The sequence below is a fragment of the Muntiacus reevesi genome, chromosome 5 (genome assembly GCF_963930625.1).
Source record: "Muntiacus reevesi chromosome 5, mMunRee1.1, whole genome shotgun sequence".
NCBI lineage: Eukaryota > Metazoa > Chordata > Mammalia > Artiodactyla > Cervidae > Muntiacus > Muntiacus reevesi.
In genome coordinates, this window is record NC_089253.1 from 106,739,988 (window position 1) to 106,767,961 (window position 27,974).

The following is a 27,974-nucleotide window of genomic DNA, read 5'->3' on the forward strand; positions in this document are numbered from 1 at the left end:
AGTTCAATCTCCTTCAACAATGTTGGGATGTCAGCTCAATAAATAGAATGAGTTAATTTGGTAGTCATTTGCTACAGTAAATAACTAATAAAATCATTTACGCCTTTGCTACTAAGCACTGTTTTTTGTTTTGTAGATTGGAAAAGGCAGTCTTCCAAGAGATTACTATTTTATTAATATAAAATACCTGTCAGAAAATAGTCAGCCTTCTCAATAAGTTAAGATAACTTTGGGTGGAACTTTTTCATTATGTATTACTGCTTATTGTTTACTCTTTGAACTTTGATTTTGTGATAAATATTTTTTCTGAAATGTTGAAACTGTTCTTGGCTACAATTAAAGGTTTCCTTCATTAATGTTTCCCTGAAACAATAACACCTTTGTTAAAATTCCTAATCTGTGGCTTTTCTTGACCTATTTAACATGTTGACATTTTAGAAATAATTTCCATTTCTCAATATAGTGAAAAGCAAAAGAAATTTAAACTTTGGGAAAAGTTAGTTACGATGAAAATATCAGTATGTTTGCAAAAGCCACACTGTCTTGCCCTCAGTTTTTTTATAATTAACTAAATGAAATCTGAGTTTTGTTTACTGCAGTGAGGGGTATTATTTACAGTATAAAGTTGTGAAACAGATACTCGTGGGGAAAAACCATGCAGTGACTTCCTGTTAAGTTGACATTCTGTTTTAGGAAAATTAATTACTGAGCAAATGAAACACTGAAAGAATGATGTTATCTTCCTCATGAAGTGTTAAAATAGGACATAGTGCACTTTTTCTTTCACTTGTTAACAGCAGCTTGTTCTTTATTTATTAATTGTATACTTATTCTCTCAGCAATTATTTACTGAGAATTGTGTGAATATAGTAGGTTCTGAGGGACGTGAAGATGAATCAAACATAACCCTGCTCTTGAAAAGCTTACTGTCTAGGTGGAAAAAAGAATAAATATCAGATTCCATTAGTAACGTATATAAGTCTAATGCTAAGGAAACTCAGGAGAAGAAATTTTTACTGAAAAGAGTACATATCACAGAGCTTTTCTTGATGAGTTCAAAATTAAATACTTCGGATTTGCACTATTCCATTAAAGAAGATATTTGAATTAAAAATTTAAGCAATGTATTAAATATCATTGCCTAAATTAGATATACAGTTTTCTTAGAGAAAGTTTTAGACTAAGTGTAGTGGATGGATAAATACTGATAGTCTAATAATATGCTCTTTTTTCCCTTTACTTCCTAGATTAGGGATAATGCACCTGTATTATTTCATTTATTTAAGTACAGTAGATGCAGATTATTAAACAATTCAATAGATTTTTCTGTAGGAAGAATAGACTGTGTTTTCTTTTATGTCAATACTATCCATATGCTCATTTATCTTTTTTGAATATCATTAGAAATGAAAGAATTGATTCATTTTAAAATTAAGAGCACTGTTTCATTTTTACTTGAAACAATATAGAATTAAATAATTGTTTAGATCCAGAAAAAAAAATAATTTAAGATGTTAGGTTTTGTATTTTGTTTAATATCTTTCAGAATCAGATGACTTTAGAACTGAAAGTTTTATTTAAAATTTAGATCATAATTCCGCTCTTTCAAATTGTAACAGTTTTAGAATCTATTGGAATACAATGCACTATTAGCTCAGTGGGAAAAAAGGGTTCTCATGTCATATGGTCTAGCAATGTGTTGAGGTATGTATTTTTCAAATAGTGTGAGAAGGTACTTAAATGAAGAAAGAATCATAAAATGTTGAAACTAGGGAATTTTAGGGAAGTCATCTGTTACATTCTCTTGGTTCTACAGGATGAAATTGAGGCCAGTAGAGATTGAGTGCCTTGCCCTGGGTCACACAGGTAGCGTAATGGCAGAGCTCGAACTAGAACCCTGCCCTGTGGACTTCAGCCAGCTATAGTGAAAATTAAGTTAACATATCTGTTTTCAATTTTGTGACTTTTTTTTTTTTAACTTAAAGTTGTCTTGGTAGAAATTGACCTCCTAAATAGTATTTGTTGAAGCTGGGAAAGTGCTCAGTGGCTGATTACTAAGGTTCAATAGCTGCATGCCTAAAGTTTAGAGTCTTTTGACTTTCTTTTGAATTTCTTAGGCTTAAGCATTATAGGAACATTATTTCCATACTAGATTAAATCTGTCATATATCTCATCCTCATCCAGTGTTCTGTAACCACCAGAGGCCTTGTTGAGGAATGCCTTGACAACAGCCATAAGGTGTATCAGTGGCATTTTCTATGAGTAGGCATTTGTGTCTCCATCATTCACACTTTTGTTTATTTCTTACTTGTGCAGCATCTTGAAGGATTTTTAACTCTAGTGTGAAGTATTACTGCTTTTATCTCAATTTTAATCAACTTTTGGAGGACCCTCTTGAATTCTAGAATATATGTATATTAAGTAAGGAACATGTTTGTGGGAAGAAATTCCAACTTTAAACTTTTGTTAACACTATCTCTTATACTGCTTTCTTTTTTTAGCATTTCTTTTGTTGTTCATTTCTACCCTAGAGCTTTTGAATATGCTTTAATCTTTGTAAATGAGAAGTAAATGATTAGTATTTGTTCTAAGAGAGAAAGTTATTATTCTCTATATTGAATTGAACAAAAACATTTAATATGTATTTTTTTTTTTTACAGTTTATTTCACATGTTCCAATATTCTACTTCTTCTACTAGGTCATGCATGCATTTAGCTATTATATACTTAAGAGGGTGGGTGATATTTGAATGTTATTAATAGAAGTTTTGAATCTTTTTTGAAGTACATTTGTTTTTGCTTAATATTTTGATAATTGGCATCAAAATAAGTTTATTATACATTCATAAAGAGGGGCAAGGAAGAGTGCAGTGTTTTATTGAAAGCTGGTAAAATTGTTTTTCCTTGCACTTCAGTGCAGAAAATCAAGGCAATCCAGAAACAATAGAGAGAAAGAAGGGGGGGAGAGAGAGAAAGTGAATATTAAGTTATATGTGGGGAAACAGACTTGAAATCATCTATACATGTAGTTATCTAAAGATATACATGTAGTCAAGATTCTACATACTTTTAAAATTCCAGATGAGTGACTGGATTCATACCTAGATTTTCTCACTTCTGTGACTTACTGATATATTATTCCTTGCTCTTCCAAGGCAATAAGTGTTGGCCTTAATCTACAAGTTACTGTGTGCATGTGAGCAGGAGCATGCTCTGTCAAAGAGAATTAACCTTTTTAAACCTATTACTAGACTTATGTATCTTTTCATATACAATGATCTATTTAAAAATTTTTTTTAAAGAGAGCGAAACTAGTGCTTTTTTCCTACTTTTATAAGTTTAACATATGGGATTTCTTATTACTTTTAACCTTATGATTGAACTGTCCACAGCATGATTTTTTTTTCTTTTAAACTACTGGTAGTATTTATTGGAACTAGTTTAGTTTATTATATCTTTTTCGGGGTGGGGGAGCCACACCATGCGGCTTGCAGGATCTTAGTTCACCGACCAGGGATCGAACCTGGGCCATTGCAGTGAAGCAGTGAAAGTGCCATGTCCTAATCACTGGATTCCCAGGGAATTCCTACTTAGTTTATTCTTAACTATGCACCCTAATATAGAATGGGTATTATATTCCAGTATTATTGTTTAAATGGGCCTTTGTTAAATATAAAGCAAGATAGCTCCAGTAGGTTCAGTTAGCAGTAAGTTTTATGTTGTAGATGTAAACAAGATATCTTAACTATAAATTGATTTTCTAAACTATATTACTATTTTCAAGCTAGATTATGATGGTGAGTTAAGTAAGGCAAATGTAGTGCTTTTTAAATTTAAATTCAAATTTAAAATATATGATAAGACACAGATATAAAAATTACTTGTTTAAGATTACGTATGTGTATAGAATTGCTGATATGCTAGGTTCATGGCCATGATTGTTGTACTCTGTGTTAAAGCTTATGAGAAAAAAAGTCATTTAGCTTCACACTCCTCATTACTTTACTCACAAATAAATTTACCTGAAAGTATAGATGATGATTAAGCAGCATCTGAGAAGAAAGACACGTATATTCAGAAATGATTGGTAAGATGTATAAAAGCAAATGTTTTATATGTCACACAAAGTATAGCACTTGCTTTAACCAAGTGGCTTATAATGTTACTCAGGAAGCATATTTAAAGTTCTGTGCTTGGCTCTTATGCTTTCCCTTTCTCATTCTTTCTACCTCTTGATCTCTTGGTTTTAAAATCTTCCTCCTTATTTTGTAGACACTGCTCTCCTGTTCACTACTTCTTCTCTGTCTTTACGTCTCATCACTGGGCCTCTCTCAGTGTCTGTTTTCCCAACCTTCATCCCAAATTCCAGCTGTATATCTACAACCAGTTGGTCAGGTAACTTTGCACCTTTTTCAGTGCACTCTTTGATAGAGCATGCTCTGTTCTTTTTGCTTGTTTTTATTGCCTTTTTTTTCTTTCTTTCTTTTTTCTAACAGCCTCGGGGCCTCTTGTCAAGTGTCCCATAGATTTTACCTTTTTGTTCCCACAATTGTTTGCCATGCTGATTGTCCAGAAAGTAGAGGGGCCGTTCCTGTGCTTTTTGCTAAGTGTGTGTGGGATGTGTGAGTGAACTTTTGTTCGTTAGCTGCCACTACAGACCTAACACTCGTACTATGAGCAGCCCCCCTTTATTTAGCTGTGGCATCTACGTTTGAGGAGAGCTTAATAGAAGCTCTTTAGCTTCTCAAATAACTTTTCCTAAATCAATACTATACTGTAACCCTTGGGAGCCAAGATCTGTTAGGCTGTCTAATTTCAGAGATTGGGTTAAATTGAGAAGTTTGAGGATTTGGTGCATCCTTTTTTTTAACTCAAATAAATAAATAGTTATGTTTTATGCGTAAGGCATCTGATTGTGGTGCTCATTGTTTCTCTCCATGAAAAACTATAGATTTCACTTGACATGGCATCTCCCAGGTAATGCTTCACTATACCTGAAGCAAAACCAGACTGAATTTGAAATAAAGGTCAAAAAGGGACAAGAATATGTTTTTTGTTTGCTTGCTTGCTTGGGATTTTGGGGGTTTTTGTTGTTGTTGTTTTGGTCTTTGTTGTTTTGAGTTTGTTGTTTGTGTTTTTTGGTCTGAGCCTTCAGAATAAATTCTTTATACCTTCTGTTATGAAAAAAGAACCACCTATGAAGAATGAATATATAAGTACTATCAGTCATGGTTGGCTGAATATTCTGAAAAAATTTTTTTCTGAATTTACGACTGTTTTTCCTTTGCTAATCTTCCAAACAGTTAACTACAAATAGAACATAAATTCTCTCATTTCCTGAATAAGATCACTTACAAAGCTTCTGTTTTCTCAAAAACTATTTTCAGAGAAATATTATGAATGTCCTGTTATTATGCAGTTTGTTGATTATATAATGAATAATAAACCTCTTTAAGTGATTTCTGCCTATAGATTTGTTTTCTCACTATTCTTCATGATGTGACCATAGGTTTCTGACAAAACGAGAGCAAAAGCTAATGCAGCGGCGACAGCATGCAGAAGAGCTATTAGAGTGGAAGCGACGTTTAGATGCAGAGGAAGCAGAAATTCGTCAAATGGAAAAACAAGCTTTGGCTGCCTGGGACAAAGAATTGATAAAACCTAAAACTCCTAAGAAAGAGCTGGAGGACCAGAGAACCAAACAGAAAGGTAATAAATACTAACTGTCCAGACTGCATTCTAAAGCCTGACATAAATGAAAGATTTACTTCATTATCTTAAAAAATATGAATGATTAAGGGTGAAGAAGGTGATACAACTATAAATGCTTCAGAATTGGAAATAGAATATTGTAAATACTTGTGTGCTAATATATGTGAAAACTTAGAACAAATGGGTAAATTCCATGAAATGGAAATAAGTTATTCTGGGACCAAGTAGGGTTTAACACATACTAAAATTGATAATGTAGTGAAAGATTAAAGGAGAAAAAGTACATGTATCTCAAAAATTCAGAAAAAAATCACAATAAAATCCAAAAAAGCATTTGTAATAAAACAAATCTCAAATCAAATTAGCAATACAAGGAAAATTTCTTTACCCAATATAGGGTGTTTATTAACAAAAACAAAAAACCAAACCTGCAACAGACTTCATACTTTAATGATAAAACTTAGAAAGTTTTCCCTTTGAGTTTGGAGATCACAGTTGCTTATATTCACCTGTAGAGTGAAAGGAAGAAGCATAACTCTCATTATTGCAGATGAGAAGGCAGTGCACATAGAAAATCCAGCATTTACATGTCAGTTATTAGAATTAATGAGGGATAAAAAGTTGCTGGATGTACAGTCCATAAATAAAACTCAATTGCATGTCTACAGATAAGCAGAAATTGGTTAGAAAAATCTTAATTTTTTAAAGAGATGCCATTTATAAATTTAAAAAGTATACAAGATCTTTATGGAGAAAACTTTAGAATTTTCTTAGGAGACATTAGAGAAGACCAAAATAAATAGAACTTTTCCATATTCATGACAGATTCAGTATCATAAAGATGTTCTCTATGAATTTATTGATAGATTCAAGACAGTTTAAATCAGAAGGCTAGCAAGATTTCTTTGCAAGCTTTGACAGTTTCCTTTAAAAAGGTTCCTTTTAAAAGTTAGATGAAAAAGCAAAGGACTAAAAAACAATGCAAGAACTTAAGGAGCTGTCAAACCTTGCAAAGAAATCTTGCTAGGCTTCTGATTTTTGTTAACAGAGATAGACAAATAGACTGTTAAGCAAATAGCCCAGAAAAAGACCTGTGAGTATATGAAAGTTGATTTCTTATACAGCTAACTCAGGAGACTAGTGAAGAAAGGAGTGAATCTCCAATAAATTATGTGAAAGGTGAAAATAAAGTTGGGTCCCTACCTGACAATATGAAAAGATCTATCTCAAGTGGGGGAGAAGAGTGTAAATGTGAAATTTAAGCTGTAAAACTTCTAGAAGACAATATAAAAGGATATCTTTATGACATCAAGGGGATGGAAAGATTTCTTTCATATGCTATATAAGATAAAAATCATAAAAGGAAAGATAGATAAATTCGACTTTAATAAAGTGTTTATTAATACACCATAAAGTAAAACAAAATGTTTGCAGCGCATACAGCAGACAAAGGAATAGTATCAAAAATATATAAACAACTCCTGTGAATCAATAATAAATGACAACCACATTAAAAAAAATAGGCAAAAGAGCAAATGGTTCACAAATAAGAAACTCTATAAACAGTCAATAAACATGAAAAGATGTTCAACTTCATTAGTAATCAGAGCATAAAACCTTAAAGAAATACCATTGCATGCCAATGTTCATTTCTTAGGGCTGCCCTAACAAACTCCCACAAATTTGGTGGAGGTTTTTTATTATTGTTCTCTCACTTCCGGAGGCCAGAAGTACAAAATCAGGGTGTTGGCAGTACTGTGTGCTCCCTCTAAAGGGTCCAGGACACAGTTCTTTCTTTTGTCTTCCAGCTTCTGGTGGTATGCTACAGGCATTCCTTGCATCTGCTTTTAACTCAGTCTCACATAGTCTTCTCCTCCGTGTCTGTCTTTCTCCTCTTCTGTCTCATAAGGAAACTTCTCATTGAATTTAGGGCCTACCCAGATAATCCCAGATGATCTTATCATGAGATCGTTAATTTCATTACATCTGCAATCCAAATAAGATTGTATTCACAGGTTTTGGGGATTGAGACATGGACCTATCTTTTGGGGAGCCATCATTCACCCCATTGAAAACACCCATCAAACCTGTTGGTTTATAGGTGGAGCAAAGAACTGCTAGTATAAGTGTTAATTGTTAAACCTACTTTGAAAAACAGGTTGAAAAGTGAGGCATTAAAAATCATCAATAAAATAATAAAAATAATAGGGCCAGGTATGTTTGCCCTGTAATTTAGCAATTCCATTGCCAAGTATAATTCCTAAAGTATGGTCCATGGTCTCTGAGATCCTTTCAGAAGGTCTGAATAATACTGACATGTTGTTTTGCCTTTTTTACTGTGTCAGCTAATACTGATAGTATAAAAATAATGGTGGGTAAAATTGTTGATGCATTAATATGAATCAAGGCAGTAGAGCCAAATCACATAATGCTTGTCCTACTGTTCACGACCCTGTACTCACAGTAGAAGCAGGCCATTCTTAAATTTTATGTAATTTAAAACATTTATGTAATTAATTTAAATATTAATTATTGAATCTCAACTTTGTGTACATATCTTTTTAATATTTTGTGTGACCAAATAGGAAATATTCATAAAGCACTTGTGTTTGCCAAAGCATGATGTTTATCTTGAAGAAAAGCTAGTTATTTGATTTGCAGGCTGAACTAGCCATTTTTTTCATGTGGTACCATTTTTACTTAAATGATCAACAAACTATGGTTATTCAGTCTTGAGCATTTATAAGCATTTTTCAGAAATAAATGAAGCAGCTCTGACTTTTCAAGAAAAACAACTGATAGTGTTTATTGTTGATAATAAAATTAAAACTTTAAGTGAAAATTAGGGTTTTTAGCAATGCTATTTCCCCTGTTGTGAGCTTGACTGCTTACCAGACTTTTCTGGTATGAGTGATGATATCAAAGTCATCTTTTCATATTGTGTGAAAAATGTGTGAATCTTTGAAAAAATCTTCCTAATAACTCAGTGAACCAATATTTTCCAAATGACCAGTGAGGATAAGAAAATCATGTATGGGTAAAAGATCCTATTAAGGTGAAAGATCAGACTGTGGATTTTAATGTAACAGATTATGAAAAGTTAACTGATAATGGTGTAAGATTTCACATTTCAGCTAACATTTAAGAAACTACTAATTGTCCACTTTTGGTGTGGCATTAAAAAAGGATATCCAGTCACCTGTAAATACTGTTAAAATACTCTTCACTTTTCTTATTGTGTATCATTTATGTGAAGCCAGATTTTCTGCATACACTTTAGCCAAATCAACATATAACCACAGATTGCATACAGAAGTAAATATCAGACTCCACCTGTTAAGCTAATCATTAAAGATTTTATTTTACTGTGTCAATAAAACAGTTTCTCTCCTTTCAACTAAATTTCATTTTTTAAAATAAAGTACTGTGTTGAATTTTAGAAAATGTAATTTATGTTAACACATAAAGGTTTATTACTCTTATTTTTTAATAAATTAAAATTTTTTATGCATTTTAATTTCTATTGTAAATACCGATAGATATAACTGTGTATATAACCACATAAACTAAAGCTTTTGGGGGTCTTCATTACTTTTTCAGAGTGTAAAGTGGTCCTGAGACCAAAGTGTTCGGGAACTGCTGCCTTATAGCATTGTTTTTCAAGTTGTGGTTTGTCCCATTAGAGATGCATGAAATCTATTTAGTGCATTATAGTCAGCATTGTTTAAAATTGAAATAGAATAGAAAATATCATTATGTCATACATACTAAGGATAAATATTATGATAAAGGTAAAAAAATCTTAAAACCACTGCTGTAGAGAACTTTTACATAGATAATAAATTGATATAAATAAAGCTATCCATAAATACTGATATGATAGAGATATACATATATATTTATCTATACTATGAGATATATATGACATTGTTCATAACAGCAGTATTTGAAATAGCAGGGGGGAAAAGGAAACCACCCACATTAATAGGAAAATGGATTAATAAATTGGGGTATATTTACATGTTATATCATGCTCAGTAAAGATGAAAAAATTATGGTATGCAAGTCAACATATAAGAATCTCAAATCACAGAAGACTACAAGCAGTTTGATTTCTTTTATAGAAAATTAAAAGCAAACAAAGCTAAATAATATATTGTTTAGCTATACATACCAAGTGATACATAAAACTAATGATGCAGTAAGTACAGTTCATCTGTAGTGTTCCTTTTTATCCTTAACAATTTTTATTTAATTTCTTCAGCAAAGGCTTACTTCTGTGTCAATTTCCACATCCTCATTCTGTAGCCTCAAATTCTGCTAGACTTGTCCATCTTGAAATTTAAGAGGACCTAGTAAACAGATTCAGAGAAGGCAATGGCACCCCACTCCAGTACTCTTGCCTGGAAAATCCCATGGACGGAGGAGCCTGGTAGGCTGCAGTCCACGGGGTCGAGAAGAGTCTGACATGACTGAGCGACTTCACTTTCACTTTTCACTTTTATGCATTGGAGAAGGAAATGGCAGCCCACTCCAGTGTTCTTGCCTGGAGAATCCCAGGGATGGGGTCGCACAGAGTCGGACACGACTGAAGTGACTTAGCAGCAGCAGCAGCAGTAAACAGATTCAATTTCTCAGTTTTCATCATTGGCTGTAATAGAAGTAGAAAACATTTCCAACTATGGCTGGAGGGCAAATCAAGACTAGTTGTTGGTATTCAAGCCTCCATCTGTCAGGAACTGTTGGCCTATGTGATCATGGAAAGTGTTACTGGGTGAATGTGATAAAGACAATTTTAATTTCACCAAATATTGCTTAAGAGTAGTGTAGTTAATGAGCTAAATGATGTAAGTAAAAGAAAAATTAAGAGAAAGAATTGTGTGTACCCATTAGGGCACATTGTTGGAATAACTGAAGTTTACTAAGACCAAGCAGAAAAGTAACTTTCTGAAGACCATGTAGTGGTTCATAAAATTTTGAGTTGACTGGAGAGCCAGCTCTACACTGAGCTTCTAGGAGAAGTTCTAAAACCACACCAGAGAACTGGCTTGATGAGAAGACTGCTGAAGCAGTTACTCACCAGAGCACTAAGGAAAACTGTTTTTGTCATTCCCCATTCATGCCACTTCTGCACCAGGGACTCCACTTTGCAACCTCTGAAAGATCCACTGTCACTGCCAAAAGCCACCTCAAGTAGAGTCTACATGGAGCCTTCTTTTTCAGGTTATTCACTTTTGTAATGAACTCTTCTACCGGGACACCTCGTTTCAATGCCCAAGTTCCAGTGCCCAGCAAGGAAGCTGCAAATTGGCTTTTCTGGGTTCTATCTTGGGTGACAAGGAACTCATGTGGCAGGAAATCATCAAATAATCAATGAGGGATTAAAAGTAAGCTTGGGCTCCAAGAAATCTGACAAATGTCCATTATTAAGGAGTTTTAAGTCATGTATCTTTATTTTATAAAATATTATTCAGGGAAGAACTCTTGAGATTTTTTTTCCAAAGCCTGATTTTTTTAATGGCTATTGAGCACTTGAAATTTAGCTGGTAGAACTGAGAAATTGAACTTAATTGCTGTTTAAGTGGCAACATGAGGTTGATGGCTACAATATTGGACAACACCTACAGATTAAACATTTCATAAAGTTTTGGTGTTTTTCTGCTTTGTCCATATTTCTTTAAAAGCATCAAAATGTTGCGAGACTTCTATTGAAATGTAACTCTTCAAAAGTCAGGACTATAGTGAAATACACACTCACATCTATTGGGAAAGCTATTCTCAAGAAAATTGTTGACAAGGATTTGGAGAAATTGGAACCCATGTGCAATGCTGACGGGAATGTAAAATAGTTGTAACTATTATGGAAATAGTATATCAGTGCCTCAAAAATTTAAAAGTAGAATTATTGTATGTCCTAGAAATTCCACTTCTGGGTTTATATACATATATACCAAAAAGAATTGAAACCAAGTTTTCAAAGAGGTATTTGTACACCCAGGTTTATAGCAGCATTATTCACAATATCCAAAAGATGAAAAACCCAACTTTCTATCAACAGATAGATAAACAAAATATGGTATATACAGGTGGTGGAATATTATTTAACCTTAAAAGGAAGGAAATTCTGACACATGTTCTAACATGGATGAGCCTTGAAGACATTATGTTGAGTGAGATAAGCCAGTCATGAAAGGGCAATATGATATGATTCCACTTATATGAGGTATCTGATTACAAATTCATAGAGACATAGATTGGTAAGATGCTAGGGGTTGAGGAGAGAAGAGAATGGGGAGTTATTATTTAATAAGTGCGTCAGTTTGGAAAGGTGAAAAAATTCTAGAGGTGGACGTGATGGAGTCACACAATCTTGAGTGATGATCACACAATATTATGAATGTACTTAATACCACTGAACTGTGTACTTAAAAGTGATCCCAGATGGTATTTTTTGCTGCACTGTGTGGCTTGTGGGAACTTAGTTACCCAACCAGGGATTGATCCCAGGCCCTCAGCAGTGTAAGCACTGAGTCCTAACCACTGGACCACCAGGGAGTCCCGCTTTTTTTTTAACCACAGTTTTGAAAAATACATTTTTAAAATTTCAGGGTGTATAGGAAAAGGTTTAAAAAGACACAGCATCCATCATACGTGACTGCCATTGGTTTACCTTTGAAGTGTGGAAATTGGGCAGCTGAAAGGGGTTGGAGAGGAGCATGTGAACAAATCACTTTATATCCTTCCATACTATATGAAGTTTCTTTTTAAACTACCTTCTTGTACTTACTTTTATAATTTCAGAAATAAGGGAAAGGGCAAAACATGAAGATTTCCAAAATGAAGTCTTCTGTTTATAAAGACATTAGACTGGAGAAGCTTCTTCAGTGGTTCTTAGGAGGTGGTGGTGTAGGTGACACTCATTTTTTCTTTATACAGCTTCCATACTGTTCGAATTTTTTAAATCAGTGTATGTTACTGATTGAATAAAAATAAAATATGTTGGGTATAAAGCAGAAGTATAGAGAAGTCTTCTATTCCCTACTGCCTAAAAAGTAAATCATTTTTAAGCCATTTAAAATTTTACCCACATTCTGTCTTTGAGTAGGTGAATATCCCTGAGGATTTTTATAATTCCTTAATTATTTATTCAACCATTCTGATTATACTACCCATTCACAATGTAAAAATATATCTTTTAAACCCTTTTTAACTGAAATACTTTTAAATGTTAGGTCAACCTTGTTAATTAAAGTAAAACATTCTTTGGGGTATAGGTATTTCTTTTGTTGGGCTTCCCAGATAGCTCATTGGTAAAGGATTTGACTGCCAGTAGGAGATATGGGTTCGATCCCCAGGTCAGGAAGATCCCCTGAAGAAGGAAATGGCAACCGATTCCAGTATTCTTGCCTGGGAAATCCCATGGACAGACGAGCCTGGCAGGCTACAGTCCAAGGGGTCACAAGGAGTCTGACACCACTGAGCACATGTGATAATAATAGTAACTGACATCAAATTTTATCAGTATTGACCCAAAGTATAACTTAATCCTTGTGGGGCATTATATCCATGGTGACAGAACGAAAGCAGTGTACATCCTTAAGATTATACAAGTGTAATGTCAAGAATTTTCTGTTTACTGTCAGAGATGTTCTTAGAGCCGAGGCCACAGTGGACGGGAAGTTCCAGAGGCAAGACAGCGCTACCAATTCCAAAATCGCCGAGTAGAGTTCACGGCGCCTCCATCGGTGCACGGTTCATTCATCTGTGCTGCTGCGCAGCGTTCAGTTCATAAATGTACCACGGTTTACTCATTCTACTTAGTCTTTTACTATTATCATAGTACTGTCTCCTGCCGCATGTGTACATTTCTCTAGGACATATTCCTAGAAGTAGAATCTCTAGATCATAAAGTGTTTTTACATCTTTACCAAATACTCCCAAATTGCTTTCCAAAGTGATGGGACTGATTTCCATATGTTTCTGTTTTCCCAAACAAATATATGAGTTGTAATTGCATCTTTACAGACACTCAGGTTGTCTATCATTATCATTGCTGACTATATGTTACAGATAATGTCTTTCAGTTTGCATCAGCCAAAATTCTTAGACTTAAGGATGTTACAGTAAATGTGATTCATTAAGTGATGGGATTAAAAAACATATCTAAATGCATCTAGTGAAATCATGCTAAAAACAAATGTAAAGTTGAGCAGATAAACACTTCCCTTGGCCATGATTGTATACTTTTTCTTGTTTTCACCTTCTCTTCTAGAAATAGTGAGTGAAACAGAATCTCCAGTACCTTCCTATTCTCATCTACACAGTGAAAGTTCTATTCCAGAGGAATTGGGCAGCCCTGCTGTTGAGTATATACCTTCTGAATCCATAGTTCAGGAGCATCCTGGGAGTCCAGATCATAGTATACTTACTGAAGACATGGTTTTTTCACAAGAACTGGAATCTTCTACCTCGCCTAGTAAACATGTAAGTTAATATATATTTATATCTTAAAGGTTCTTTACAAAAAAACCTATCTGAAAGGTATATTATTAACTGTTATATTCTTGCTATTAAGGAAGCATTAACTATCACCCATACCTGTAACATACAGTAAATGACATATGAGTAGAAATAAAGCTTTTCATTGACTCCTAAAAATTTATAAATATATGAATTTTAGCTTTAGTGACATTTATAAAATTATATGCTATTTTTTAATAAACAGAGACAGGAACTTCTAAAGTCTTCAATAAAGATAATGTGTGGGGCAAGTTCTTATTCAAGTCTGCGATTTGTCACATACTAGAAACAATAAGACCTTAAACCATATCAGTGTGCCTTTTCTATAATTTAGTTAATGACTGTTCTATACTTCTTAATAAAAGTAGTGGTTTCATCTCTTTAAGGCAGATATGAAATGGATATGGATTCTAAATTAGAATAATAATCACTTCAGAATAAAGAGGTTTTTCACATTGACCTTAATTCTATACGTTAGTAAAAAACTGTCTGGTAAAAACTTAAGCTAGAAATTTAGCTTTTTCTAAGCTTAATTTTATAATGTGTATGAAGGATTAGCGTAATAATATTAAATACTATAAGTAAACAAAAACATTTTTAAAAGCCACTGGGTTTAAAAAAAGAATCCACCTAAGTTCAAAATGGACCATATAAGAAAGTCAAAGCTAGTGTGTCTTAAAATCACTTTTGCAATAAAAAGTAGTATTTATTGGGTGTTGGTCAAGTGCCAGGTAGTATGGTGAATGCCTTATGTAGATTATCCTCACAGCAATTCTTTAGATAATGTTTTAAGCCCCACTCTGAAGCTTAGCAGACTAAGTAACTTGCCCACCATCACAGGGATAGGAAGTAATGTTGTAGCAGTTAGGAATCACATCAGGCTTATTCACTTCCTCTTGATACCAGAGTAGAAATTACTCCCTTTGTAATAAATAATCTAGTGTGAGCAGTCTTCTTATGCTCTTATTTTCTTCCTTCCACCCTTTCCTATCTTCTTTTCTTCCATTAAGATAGTACCTATTTAGTATTAAATTTTTTTCAGTTTTATTGACATATAATTGACATTTAGCACTGTGAGTTTAAAGGGCGTACATCTTGAATTTAAAGTGTACAGCATGATGACTTGACATACATGTATTGTGAAATGATTACTACAATAAGTTTAGTGGATATCCATCATCTTGTATAGCTACAAAAACATTTTTTTCCTTGTGATGAAAACTTTTAGGATCTAGTCTTTTAGCAACTTTCAAACATACCATGCAGCAGTATTAAATATAGTCATCATGTTGTACATTATATCCCCAGGACTTATATATCTTATACCTGGAAACTGATACCTTTTGACCAGCTTCAGCCAGTTCCCCACCCGCTACTCCCCACCCCTGGTGACCACAAATCTGATCTCTTTTTCTGAGTTGGAGTTTTTTTGGATTCCACATATAAGTGAAATCATACAATATTTGTCTTTCTCTCTCTTACTTTCTTCACTTAGTACAGTGCCCTCAAGATCAGTTCATGTTGTCTCAAATGACAGGATTTCCTTTTTTTTTTTAAATGACTGAATAGTATTTGTGTGTGTGTGTGTGTATGTCACCTTTTCTTTATTCATTCATCTGTTGATGAAGAACTACCAATGATCCAGCAAATCCACTTGTGGATATGTATCAGAAGGAAGTAAAATCACTATGTCGAAGAGATATCTGTACACCCATATTTAGTATTTTTAAAGTTAAAACAAATAAAGGGGTAAATATCACTGATTCAGTAGCCACTCATAGTTTATCGTAAACATCTTTACAAGTATACTTTTTAACAACTTTTTCCATATATTTTAAAACGTTGAAATCTTTTGTGCAATTTGCAAACTTTTTTTTACTTTTTATATCATGAAGTTATTTAAAACTCTTTGTAAATATTATCTTTAACTGGTTAGTATCTTAAATTTTAAATGGAATTTCATAATTGTATCACAGAACAGTTCTTACTTGATTTCTGTTTAAACAGTCACCTCCCAAGAGCTGCATGTCTGTGTCAAAGCAAGAGTCTAGCAAAGGAAGTCATAGGACTGGAGGACAAGGTCGTCTGCCCATCAAGTCCCATCAACACTGTTATAGTTGGTCAGATGAGTCATTATCTATGACACAGTCAGGTAAGAGTAACAAGGAAGGAGTTAGTTTTCTTTGTAGTATGTTTGAATTCCTCTCTAATAAGCTTTATCTATCTATGTGGCTTGTAAAATGTTATTCTGTTTCATTTGTAAAGGTTTTTTCCTTGCCAAAATTGAATTACATAAGTCTTTGCTTTCCCTTGGTAATTTATATCCCTCATTACACAAACCAGGATAAACTGTTATGTTCTTAGACATTAGTTGAATTTTTTGTGTGTGACAGGTGCTGCTTATGTGTTCCCATAGTGCTCTGTACTTTAACTTGTTATACCAGACAGCACATAAATTTAATCAAACACATTAATTTAATCAACACATTAATTCAACCTAGTGGCGGGTCTCCTCTACTAGAATTTATATTCCTGCAAAGGAGAGTCTTATGTTTCGTTAACAATTATAAAACCAGACCCTAGCAGGTACTTTGTTTTGCACATAGTAGGTACTGTGTTTCTTGAATGATTTAGTGTGACGCCCATGAGGAGGAACAGGAGGTGGTAGAGCAGGATAGCGTAAGTCTCACGGGAGGAAAAGTAGAGACTGCACAGAGCGGGAGGGAGCATTCATTATTTTCTAATAACCTCTGTCCTACTATAAATCCCAGTAGTATGTGGATTATGAGAGAATGAACAAGCTTTACTCTAAAAGACTTCAAGGCATTGATCTTGGGAGCCATATCTAGTCAGACAAAACTTGGTTTATGTAGGATTCTGAGGAAGATTAATAACTATATCAAGTGTATGTCTTTTGAGCTCATTTTCAATTTTCTTTTGAGAGTAGACATTTAGTAAAGGAAAAGTAAAAAATATTACTCATTTTTTTATCTTTGATCCTATTTTATACCCCCTTTGCTTTCAGTGTTTTAAACAACACTAACTCATGGATTTTTCCCATGCCCATATTTACAGACCTCCCTTATTCTTTGAATAACTGCATAATATTTCAAAGGGTGAATATACCATAATATAACCATTTCTCTAGTGATAATCATGTAGATGTTCTTAAAATTTTCAAAATTTCAAGTAATGGTATAATGAATATCTTCATTTATATACGACATGACATGACATGTATGCATTCTCAGTCGTGTCTGACTGTTTGCAACCCTGTGAACTATAGTGGCAAGGCTCCTCTGTCCATGGAATTTTCCAGGCAAGAATACTAGAGAGGGTTGCCATTTCCTACTTTCTGACTTGGAGATCAAACCTGCATATCTTGTGTCTCCTGCACTGGCAGACAGGTTCTTTACCACTGTGCCACTTGGCAGCTCTTTCATTTATATTTATATATATTCCTGTTGAATATTTCAGTAGGAATAAATTCTTAGAAGTGAAATTATTGAATCAAGCCAGTAATCAAAATTGAAGAATGTTGCCTGTCATGTTTATCTGTTGAAAGTGATTAATTTTTTTATATATTTGCTTTCATGTAATTTGGGTAAAAGTTACTGCCAGTGGAGTAACCTTTCAGTGAACATAAACTTGATATTTGGAAATATGGATTCTGATTATTTCTCTTTTACTTACTGGTGACTTTCTTCAAGTTTCCTTCCCATATCTGATATTCTTCCTATCTATAGCAAATGAAATAATATCTTAATCATCCATGCATGAATTATAAAATAAAGATTAATAATATTTGTAAGATATTATTTTATTGGTAAAATATATTCAAATGAGAACTGTTTTAGAAAAATATCTCTGAGATTTCTAGGCTGTAGATGCCATCTACCTGTTCATGACAGCATCATTCATTATATGTGGTATTTATAGGAGTGGTAAATGTTAATGCAGTGGAGTTATATAACACCTTTCTTAGTTACATGATGGAGAGTTTGTTATGATCCAAATTAACACAATCAACATGTGTCAAATAATGAAGCTTAATTTTTAATCAAGTTATTCTGTTCATCAGGTTACTCTGTCTTGATGTATTTCAGCCAACAGATGTATCATTTTCCTGTCACTTCCCCTATCCCCTTTCTTCCAAAAAAAAACCTATAGGAGAGAATTCCATAAAGACAATACATTGATCTAGAGAGTTGCTTGGATAAAAAAACTTTTTTCTAGAGGTTCTTTTAGATATTACTGATGATAAACACTATGTAGTAGAATTAGATTTGGGCATGTGGAAAATGTATTCCCATTCACTGTCATAGACTTTTGTTTGATCTCTGATTACCCTTTGCTTGTAAAACTTTGGTTTCTTTAGTACTTAAAAATGTAAACATTTCACAAGGTCTTTCATCTGAACTTAAAGTTTCTCATTATCTCTGTTAAATCTTCACAGTCATGGTTGAAAAATATTTTTATTTAAAAAGATCACTGCTGACATATCCAATTTTTAAAATATATTCATTTAAAATAATCATTTTGGAGGCAAAGTTGAAACAAAGTCTGTGGAAGTGTAGTGGTCTCCTATAAAATTTTATCAAAGTAACATCTCAAGTTCTGGAAGCACATAAAGTTTATCAAGCTAAAAGAATACACAGCTTTAGCAGATGCAAAGATTTGGGTTTTATATTTCATTTTAGAAAGGTTATAATTTTTAGCTCAGCTTGCAATCCTACCCCCAATTATTGTTCAGAATTGTTAATTAAATCACTGTAAAGCTTACCAGTAAGATTCAGAGCCTTTTAACTCTAGAACAAATTGAGAGGACATGCACTCATCTCCTCCTGCGATAACACCAGAATTGCAACTAGCTGTTCAACAGCCATCGACAGGAGAATGCTAGAACCCACCATAAAAAGATACTGCACATCCAAAGACAGAGAAGCTATAGCAAGATGGTAGGAGGGGCACAATGACAATAAAATCAAATCCCATACCTGCCAGGTGAGTGACCCGAAAACTGGAGACCAATAATAGCAAAGAAGTTCTCCCACTGTTGTGAAGGCTCTAAACCCCACATCAGGCTTCCCAGCCTGGGGATCCCACAAAGGGGCTGAGAATCCCCAGGGAATCTGACCTTGAAGGCCAGTGGGATTTGATTATAAGACTTCCATAGGACGAGGAGAAACAGAGACTCCAGTCTTAGAGTGCACAAACAAAATCTTGCACACACCAAGACCCAGAGGAAAAGAGCAGTCACCCCATAGGAGACTGAACCAAAACTACCTGCTAGTGTTGGACGGTCTCCTGTGGAGGCATGGGTTGGCAGGGGCTCACCACAGAGGAGAGGGCGCTGGCAGCAGCAGTCCTGGAAGTTCCCCCTTGGTGTAAGACCTCTTGGAGGCCACCATTAACCCTTCCATAGCGCCCATGGACCCCAGGACTGGATCACTTCAGGCCAACCAACTGCCAGTGCAGGCCCACCTGTCAGCAGATAACTGGATTAAAGTTTTACTGAGCAAGGCCCAGATGTTCCCACTGCCAGTCCTTCCCATCAGGAAGCTTACACAAGCCTCTTAGCCTCCTGCATAAGAGGGCAGACAGAAGAAGCAAGAACCACAGTCCCACGTTACTGAAACCCACATTACTGAAAGTCAGGATGAAAATGCAGAGAGTAATGTCCCAGATGAAGGGACAAGATAAAGCCCCAGAAAAACAACTAAGTGAAGTGGAAATAGGCAACCTTCCAGAAAAAGAATTCAGAATAATGATAGTGAAGACGATCCAGGATCTTGGGAAAACAATGGAGAAGATGCGAGAAATGTTTACCAAAGACCTAGAAGAACTAAAGAATAAACAGAGATGAATAATATATTAGAAGGAATCCATAGCAGAATAACTGAAGCAGAAGAACAAATAAATGAGGGAGGACAGAATGGTGGAAGTCACTGCCGCAGAACAGAATATAGAAAAAAGAATGAAAAAAAATGAAGACAGCCTAAGAAACCTCTGGACAACATTAAACACACCAGCATTCACATTAGAGGGGTCCCAGAAGAAGAAAGAAAGGACCTGAGAAAATATTTCAAGAGATAATAGCTGAAAACTTCCCTAACATAGGAAAGGAACTAGTCAATCAAGTCCAGGAAGCACAGAGTCCTAGGCAGGATAAACCCAAGGAGGAATACACTAAGACACATAGTAATCAAACTGACAGAAATTAAAGACCAAGATAAAATATTTAAAGCAAGAAGGGGAAAACAACAGATAACATACAGGGCAACTCCCATCAGGCTATCAACTGATTTCTCAACAGAAACTCTACAAGCCAGAAGGGAATGGCATGATATATTTAAAGAGATGAAAGGGGAAGAAGCTGCAACCAAGAATACTCTACCCAGCAAGACTCTCATTCAGATTTAATGGACAAATCAAAAAGCTTTCCAGACAAGCAGAAGTAAGAGAATTCAGTACCACCAAACCAGCTTTACAACAAATGCTAAAGGAATTTCTCTAAGCAAGAAACACAAGAGAAGGAAAAGACCTACAGAAGATGAATCTGAAACAATTAAGAAAACGGTAATAGGATCATATATATTGATAATTACTATAAATGTAAATGGATTAAATGCACCAACCGCAAGACATAGACTGGCTGAGCAGATGAAAACATGTGCATGTATGCACTTCCACTTACCACGTCACTCTACTTAACCCCCCAGATTGTATGTAATTATTTTATATTATTAGATTAATCATGTTCCCATTATGGCTTGCAGTTGTAATTATCTTTTATTTTTTGTCTGGCTATTGATTGTGAAAACTGATAAACATCTTTTACTATTGTGATTATGTAACTATTACTCACTTAATACCATTGTATCATGATTGTTTCAACAGAAAAATGATAGAATTCTATATCACCAAAACTACCATTCAATAAAAAAACCTGTAATCACTTTTTAAAATTCAAATGCATATCAGATTATCTGGGAATGTTTTGAAAAATCAAATGCCAAGATCTGCTTTTTTTCCCCAAAGCTCCAGCTGTGTTTCTAAAATTTAAAAACAACTGGATTTATATGATGATCTTTTACTTTCATCTAGTTTGTTTCATTTTTTTTCTATTTTATATTCAGTGCCCCCGTTTCCCTTAGTTTATGGTTTCCAGTTCCTCCATCTCCTCTTTTTTTGTGATGTTGTTTCTCAAGCCCTTATCAAGCATAGTAGAGAAGTTTTTGTATACATATATATAAGTAATATTGCCTAACTAAAACGTGTATGACATTTGACTCAACTTGTTTGACTTAGTATCAATAGAATGCTAGATTTCTAATTTAAAAAAAATAGATATGCAACAAGGAACAACGATTTACTGTATAGCACAGGGACCTATAGTCAATATCTTATAATGGAAAATAATCTGAAAAATAGCATATGTGTATATGTATAACTGAATCACCTTGCTGTGTACCTGAAACATTGTAAGTCAACTGTACTTCAATAATATATATATATAAAATGAAAAAAATAAAATGGATAAATTAAGCCAAAAATAAATAAAATGAATTGATTATTTTCTTCAGAAATTAAAGGAGAACATGGGGAAGATACTCAGTTGCTATCTCCTCACCACCACCTTTTTTAGGTTTAAACCAAAAAATATGTTACATAAAATATGGCTACATAAAAGTCTTTTATGTCTACTAGTACTGCCACCATTTATTGAGCTTCTTATAGTAGTCCAAGTACTGTGCTACATGCTTTATGTATCTTATTTAATTTTCACATCAGTTCTAGAAATCATTAAGTGACAAACACCTTACTAATTACCAGTAGTAGATTCCAAGCTAAAAATGACTTCTATTATTGCTTCATTTTATGAGTGTTGATCAATAAATAGTGAACCTCACTATTCACTCAGGGCTCAGTCTGATGGCACTACCGGTAGTATAAGATGGGATAATTTTCCTAATATACCTTAAGTCAGGAGGCAAAAGTGGCAGGAACTTAGATGTCATTATTTCTAATTTAGATATTTAGATCACATTGCAAAAAAAGGACTTATCTTTTCAAAATAAATTCTGTGATTAGTTCTTTGCAATTTAATCTGAAGTGCTTAAAAAAAGAAAACCTGGTAGTTTATGTTGTAATGTGCATCTAAGTCTTCAGAGTTGTATATAATAGTATTTTTCTTAAAAGACTATTAAAAGACTATTAAATGCCTCATTCATCATTAGTGTGTGGAAATGACACCATGGTATGATTCAAGGAGGAGATGTCATTTTTTTCTATGTAATTTCCATGGGCAGTGAAATAGGCTGTTTTTAAATGATGCTTATTATTATTATTATTGATTTGACTGTGCCGGGTCTCGGTTATGGCATGTTTGATCTTTAGTTGCCACATGTGAACGGCACATGGGATCTAGTTCCCTGACCAGGTATTGAACCTGGGCCCCCTGCACTGGAAGCACAAGTCTTAGCCACTAGACCACCAGGGAAATCCTAAGTGATGCTTATTTTTATAAGATTTGTGTGATGCTTACAATGAAATGTCTTTTTCATGATTTTGCTATGACTAAGCATCCGCTCTGTATGTGTGCATGTATATGTCTAAATTGTTGGGAAGAAAGTAAGATTTAACTATAGCTTTATTTCACTTATTTTAAATGTTTTAAGAACTTCCAAAGGTGATCGCAAAGTATATTTCTTTATAATTTTTGTCTCTCTTAAGCCATTAGTGGATGACTCACAATCAATTTAAAGTGGTAAAATTCTAGTTTGATTTTAATATGACTTTAAAACTATTAAACTATCTATTAGTAACCAAGAGGAGGTACAGTTAGGTATGGCTATCCTGTTACTGAGAAATAAATCCTTAAAGAATGTCCAAATTTTGCAAACCAAAAGTTTTTCTACTTCCAGTTACTTATCAAGACAGAGTATCTTCAGATTTGCAAACTTTATTTCAGTTTCAAATAGTACAATTAGAAGGTGAAAATAAAAAGGAAGAACACACACCCCCACCCCTGCATAGAGATTTAGGAAGAGGGATGGAAATCACTAATAATTTTTTCTGAATCTCAAATTTTAAATGTTAGATTCACTTTACATTGGTGCTTTCAATTAATAGTTACTGAATTTATTTTTGTTAAAATGACGTTAAAAGGTTTTATATCTCTTTCAGAAACTACATCTGACCAGAGTGACATTGAAGGTAGAATCAGAGCCCTGAAGGATGAGCTGCGGAAAAGAAAATCAGTTGTGGACCAGCTCAAGAAGGAACAGAAAAAAAGGCAAAAGGAAAGACTCAAAGCCCAAGAAGCCAGTCTGATCAAACAATTGGAGGTTAGAAATAAGAAGAAAGGGGTTTAATTTCAAGGCTATTGTAAACATGAAAGAAAGAAAGAAAGTGAAGTCGCTCAGTCGTGTCCAACTCTTTGCGACCCCATGGACTAACGTAGCCCACCAGGCTCCTCCGTCCATGGGATCCTCCAGGCAAGAACACTGGAGTGGGTTGCCATTTCCTTCTCCAGGGGATCTTCCCGACCCAGGGATCGAACCCAGGTTTCCTGCATTGCAGGCAGACGCTTTAACCTCTGAGCCACCAGGGAAGCCCATGTTTTAGGCATTAATAAAGTGATAGATTAAAATTTTTCAGTATTAATTTTGTGCCACATTTTAACCTAACTTTGAAAACAAAGAAACTGAGGTGTCTGAACAAACTCTTTGCTTGAAATGTTAAATATTATAATATCAAGTATTAAAGTAAATAGTACAAGTATTAAAGTGAGTTTTTTTCCCAAAGAGGAAAGACTGGGCCTGTGAAAGAAAGCTTGATATCCATGTCCTCTTAAGGAAAGAACCATTAGATAAATAATCCTGGCTATTGGAACTGTTAACTGCCTTTTCTTTTCATTCTTTTTTTTTTTTTTTTAAAGAATGGTATTTCATGCCACCCAGCTTATTAGTATGATTCTTTGTACTATTTGAATGGCTCCTAAGTAGTAACTCTAAACTTTGAGTTTCCTTCCAAACTCTAGCAACCTTCCCTGATTCTACCCTATTCTGGGAAGCTGGTTTTTTGTTTGTTTGTTTTGTTTTGTTTTTAGCTTTAAAAGCATATGGGCACCGAAGGTTTTACTGACAATTCCTCCAAATATTTTTTTAATTAATTTATTTAATTGGAGGCTAATTACTTTATGGTTTTTATATCTTTCTTATTCTGTTTGTTCCTATTCATTCAGATCCCATTGATTCCTTTTTCGTAAATCTTGCTTGTCCCATTCCATTCCTACTGACATCAAACTGTTTGGGACCCTGATGTCTTCTTACCTCTATAGTGTGCATAGCCTCTTACATGTCCTTGCCTGTGGTTTCTTCCCTAGAGCTTACATACATTCTGTCAACCTAGTATTCCTAAACACCATATTCATTACAGAACCAGTCTGAAGTTCTTGTTTGTCATAAGAATCCCTTCTTAAGGCCTCACCTGAGATCATTCAGTTTCTTCTCAGTCACTTTCAGTAATAGAAAATTTCAGATTTTCAAGGCAGTTGATTTCATTGGTTGGACTCCAGGTGCTCTAAGTGCTAAAAAGGTCTTTGTTATGTTTGGGCAAAATTTCTGTTCTTTTAATCGTCCTTGTGTGGTAACACCAAGCTTGTATTCCTCCTTTATTAATATGTTTATTAATTTAATCATCAAATATTCAACAACCTTTTTATGTGCTGGAAACTCGGCTAACTACTGTACACATATTTTTCATTTTTTCCTCAAAGCAACAAGGTGTGGATATTACTATCCCTGTTTTACAAATGAGGAAACTGAGTTTCAGTGAGATTAATGATATCCAGAGATATGCAGCTCACATGTGTTAAAACTAGGCTTTTAATTTAGCTTGAATTCCAAATTCTGTACCTTTACCATTACACTACACTATCTTCCACATAGAAAATAAACCTGCTAACGAATATGGAGAAGATAACACATTTACATTAGTACACAATACAGAGATGGGAACAGGAATTGTAACTTGCACACATGTTTAGAAGAAAAGTGATTAAGATTCAGTGACCATGCTGAGAAGTTCATGCTGGAAAGTAGTGAGAAACAAAATTTTAAAATGAAGATAAAGTTTAGGGCTTTAGAAATCAGACTGATGAGTTTGAACTTCATCCTATAGGTCTGTAGTGCTCAATCTGACTATACATTAGAATTAATCAAGGAGATTTTTTAAAAAATACAAATATCCAGGCTCACTCCCAGAGATTTTGACTTAATTGGTCTAAGGTGGGGCCCAGGATTTAAATGAAATACTATTGCATTTAATAACATTGCCCCAAAAGTTTAATAATATATACATCAACCAGAAAAATACCTAGAAAAGGATATAAAGATCCATCTCATTCAACATTTTATTAAATGATTTAAATAAAGGCAATAAAAAGTTCTTTATTTAGATTTTATAATTATAGTATATGTATGTAGTATAGTATATAAATTAGTGAAGCTTTATTTATAGAATGACTAATAACTAAGAAGTATTTTTGAAGTTCTGTACTGTCATGCTCCCAGCCACTCCCTTCTCTTTCCTTGGGATCTATATTCCTAAAGTACATACCCCGTAAGAAGCTTACTGCCATTGAAACTCAGTGCAGTGGCTAAACTTAAAAATGTCAGGGAAGTATTAGGACATCCTTTAAAGAATCAGCTAAAGAGTGTTTTTTAATATGGCAGGGCCTGAATTATTGCTTCGTAAGTATTAAGTTTCTGTAATTGAGATTGTATCATTTCCTAGTTGATATTAGTGTTACATTATATATCTTGCTTATACATAGCCTGTTTCAAGAAGGCTATGAAAATAACTGATTTTAGAACTCTGAGAAATAATACTGATTCAGGGAGTAAAAATTTTATATTAACATCTTTTTTACTGCTTGAATATTTTACCATTAAATGTATTGTTTTCTAATTTAAGATAGTTTTTAAAAATTCTGTATAGTGACTCCTCTGATTTTTCTAAACGTAGTCATATGATGAATTCATTAAGAAGACTGAAGCTGAGCTTAGCCGAGATTTGGAAACCTCACCAACAGCCAAGCCTCAGATTAAAATGCTCTCCTCAACTTCTGAAAAACCCAAGATCAAGTCCCTTCCACTGCACAGGTAGAAATTTTTGATAACTAACCTGTAATCCTGCCTTATTTGCAAAAGAAATAAGGAAAGGTTTTTAGTTGAAGCTAACTTTTGAGTAACTGTGAAATTGTAGAAGTGAAGTGAAAATACTGGTTTATGGTTTTAGTGTCATTAAAGTATATTTGTTGTTTATGGTATAATCACAAATCAAATTTATAATAAGGCACAGATTTAAAAATATATTCTGAAATCTGGTGGGTGCAGTGAAAATAATACTCTCCAGCATTGTTGTTACAGCTTCGTAAGTTGGTATAGTTGTTTTGAAAAACAATTTGGCAGTGTTTCAAAAGTCAAAAACAGTCTGCAACTTTTGACTCAATAATTCCCATCTGAAAATCTAGCTTGAAAAAATGCAAACTACCAAAAATATCTATTTGCATGAACATGTTTATCATAACTTCTTTTATATTAATTAAACACTGGCAGCAATCTTTACATCCAGAAATGGGTGAATAACCCTGTTAGTGATGGTTCTTTCCAGGGATAGAATATTATGCAGTCATTGAATGCAAATAGAGAGATGCAGAGTAGCACCATTAGAATGTATAATATGGTAAATAAGGAAATCAGTCAGGAATATTTAAATGAATTTTGAACAACAAACAGAGGTTATGTAGGTCAGTGGGACTGAGAAATAGTGGGTATTTCAGAGAGAAAGGCACTGATGAGTGACCAAAAGCAACAAAGAGCTTGGCGTATCATGGAAGCAGAATGTGATAGGATATTGCCAGAGTTAGGAGAAGAAACTGGAAAAATAAAAAACAGATTGTGATAATATTGTACTCAAGCATTTTTAGCATTTTCTTATTCACTTTCTTAGAAGATGTGAAACCTTGAAAGGCAATATTTTAGGATATTTTTTGTTTCTTAGAAATGTTACATAAGCTCATTACAATTAATTTAGCATTACCTGGGTTTAAATCCTGGCTACAGCACCAGCCAGCTATTTAATTAGGGGCAAGTTATTTAACCTCTCTGTACTTCAGTTTTTTAATAGGGATTTATATCCCTACAAGAACACCTGAGTAATAAACTTGTTATGAAGGTTAAAAGACTTAACTTAGAACACTTCTGACACACAGTTAGCACTATGTATTAGTTTTATTATTATTGCTACTAAAATATTGAGGGAAGTGGTAGAAAGGAATAAGTATAAATCATATCATACGTAACTATCCCAAAACAGCAGACATCAGCAATTAGATATTATTCTTTCTCAGATTTTTTTATAGTTAGATTTTGTGTGTATTTTTGTTACATATATATTTTCCCTTTATGTTACATTATATGTAAGTTTTATTTTAATTTCTACATTTCATTGAGTGTTTTTATAGTTTTATTAACCAAGTTACTAAGGATTTTAACTGGAGAATGATAGAATCATATTTCTCTTTAGAGAAATCTTTTTGACTACAGTATGAAGGAAAGATAGAAGGGGATAAATTTAGAAGCAGGGATAACAGTAGTCTAAGCCAGGCCTCAGATAATCCACTGTAATAAAAATAGAGAATAAGAGATAGATTTTAGGAATATTTAAGAAG

The 27,974-nt window shown here is 33.9% G+C and overlaps 1 protein-coding gene across 3 annotated transcripts in view; it reads left to right on the plus strand.

Moving 5' to 3' along the window:
* CEP350 (centrosomal protein 350) overlaps positions 1-27,974 on the plus strand; it is a 153,035-nt gene that overhangs the window by 107,107 nt on the left and 17,954 nt on the right. For all 3 annotated transcript variants that reach the window (XM_065936152.1, XM_065936154.1, XM_065936153.1), the window contains 5 exons: positions 5,511-5,710; positions 13,986-14,197; positions 16,241-16,385; positions 23,423-23,583; positions 26,267-26,403. In XM_065936152.1, the coding sequence (XP_065792224.1) occupies positions 5,511-5,710; positions 13,986-14,197; positions 16,241-16,385; positions 23,423-23,583; positions 26,267-26,403 (855 nt within the window). The remainder of the gene's footprint in view (positions 1-5,510; positions 5,711-13,985; positions 14,198-16,240; positions 16,386-23,422; positions 23,584-26,266; positions 26,404-27,974) is intronic.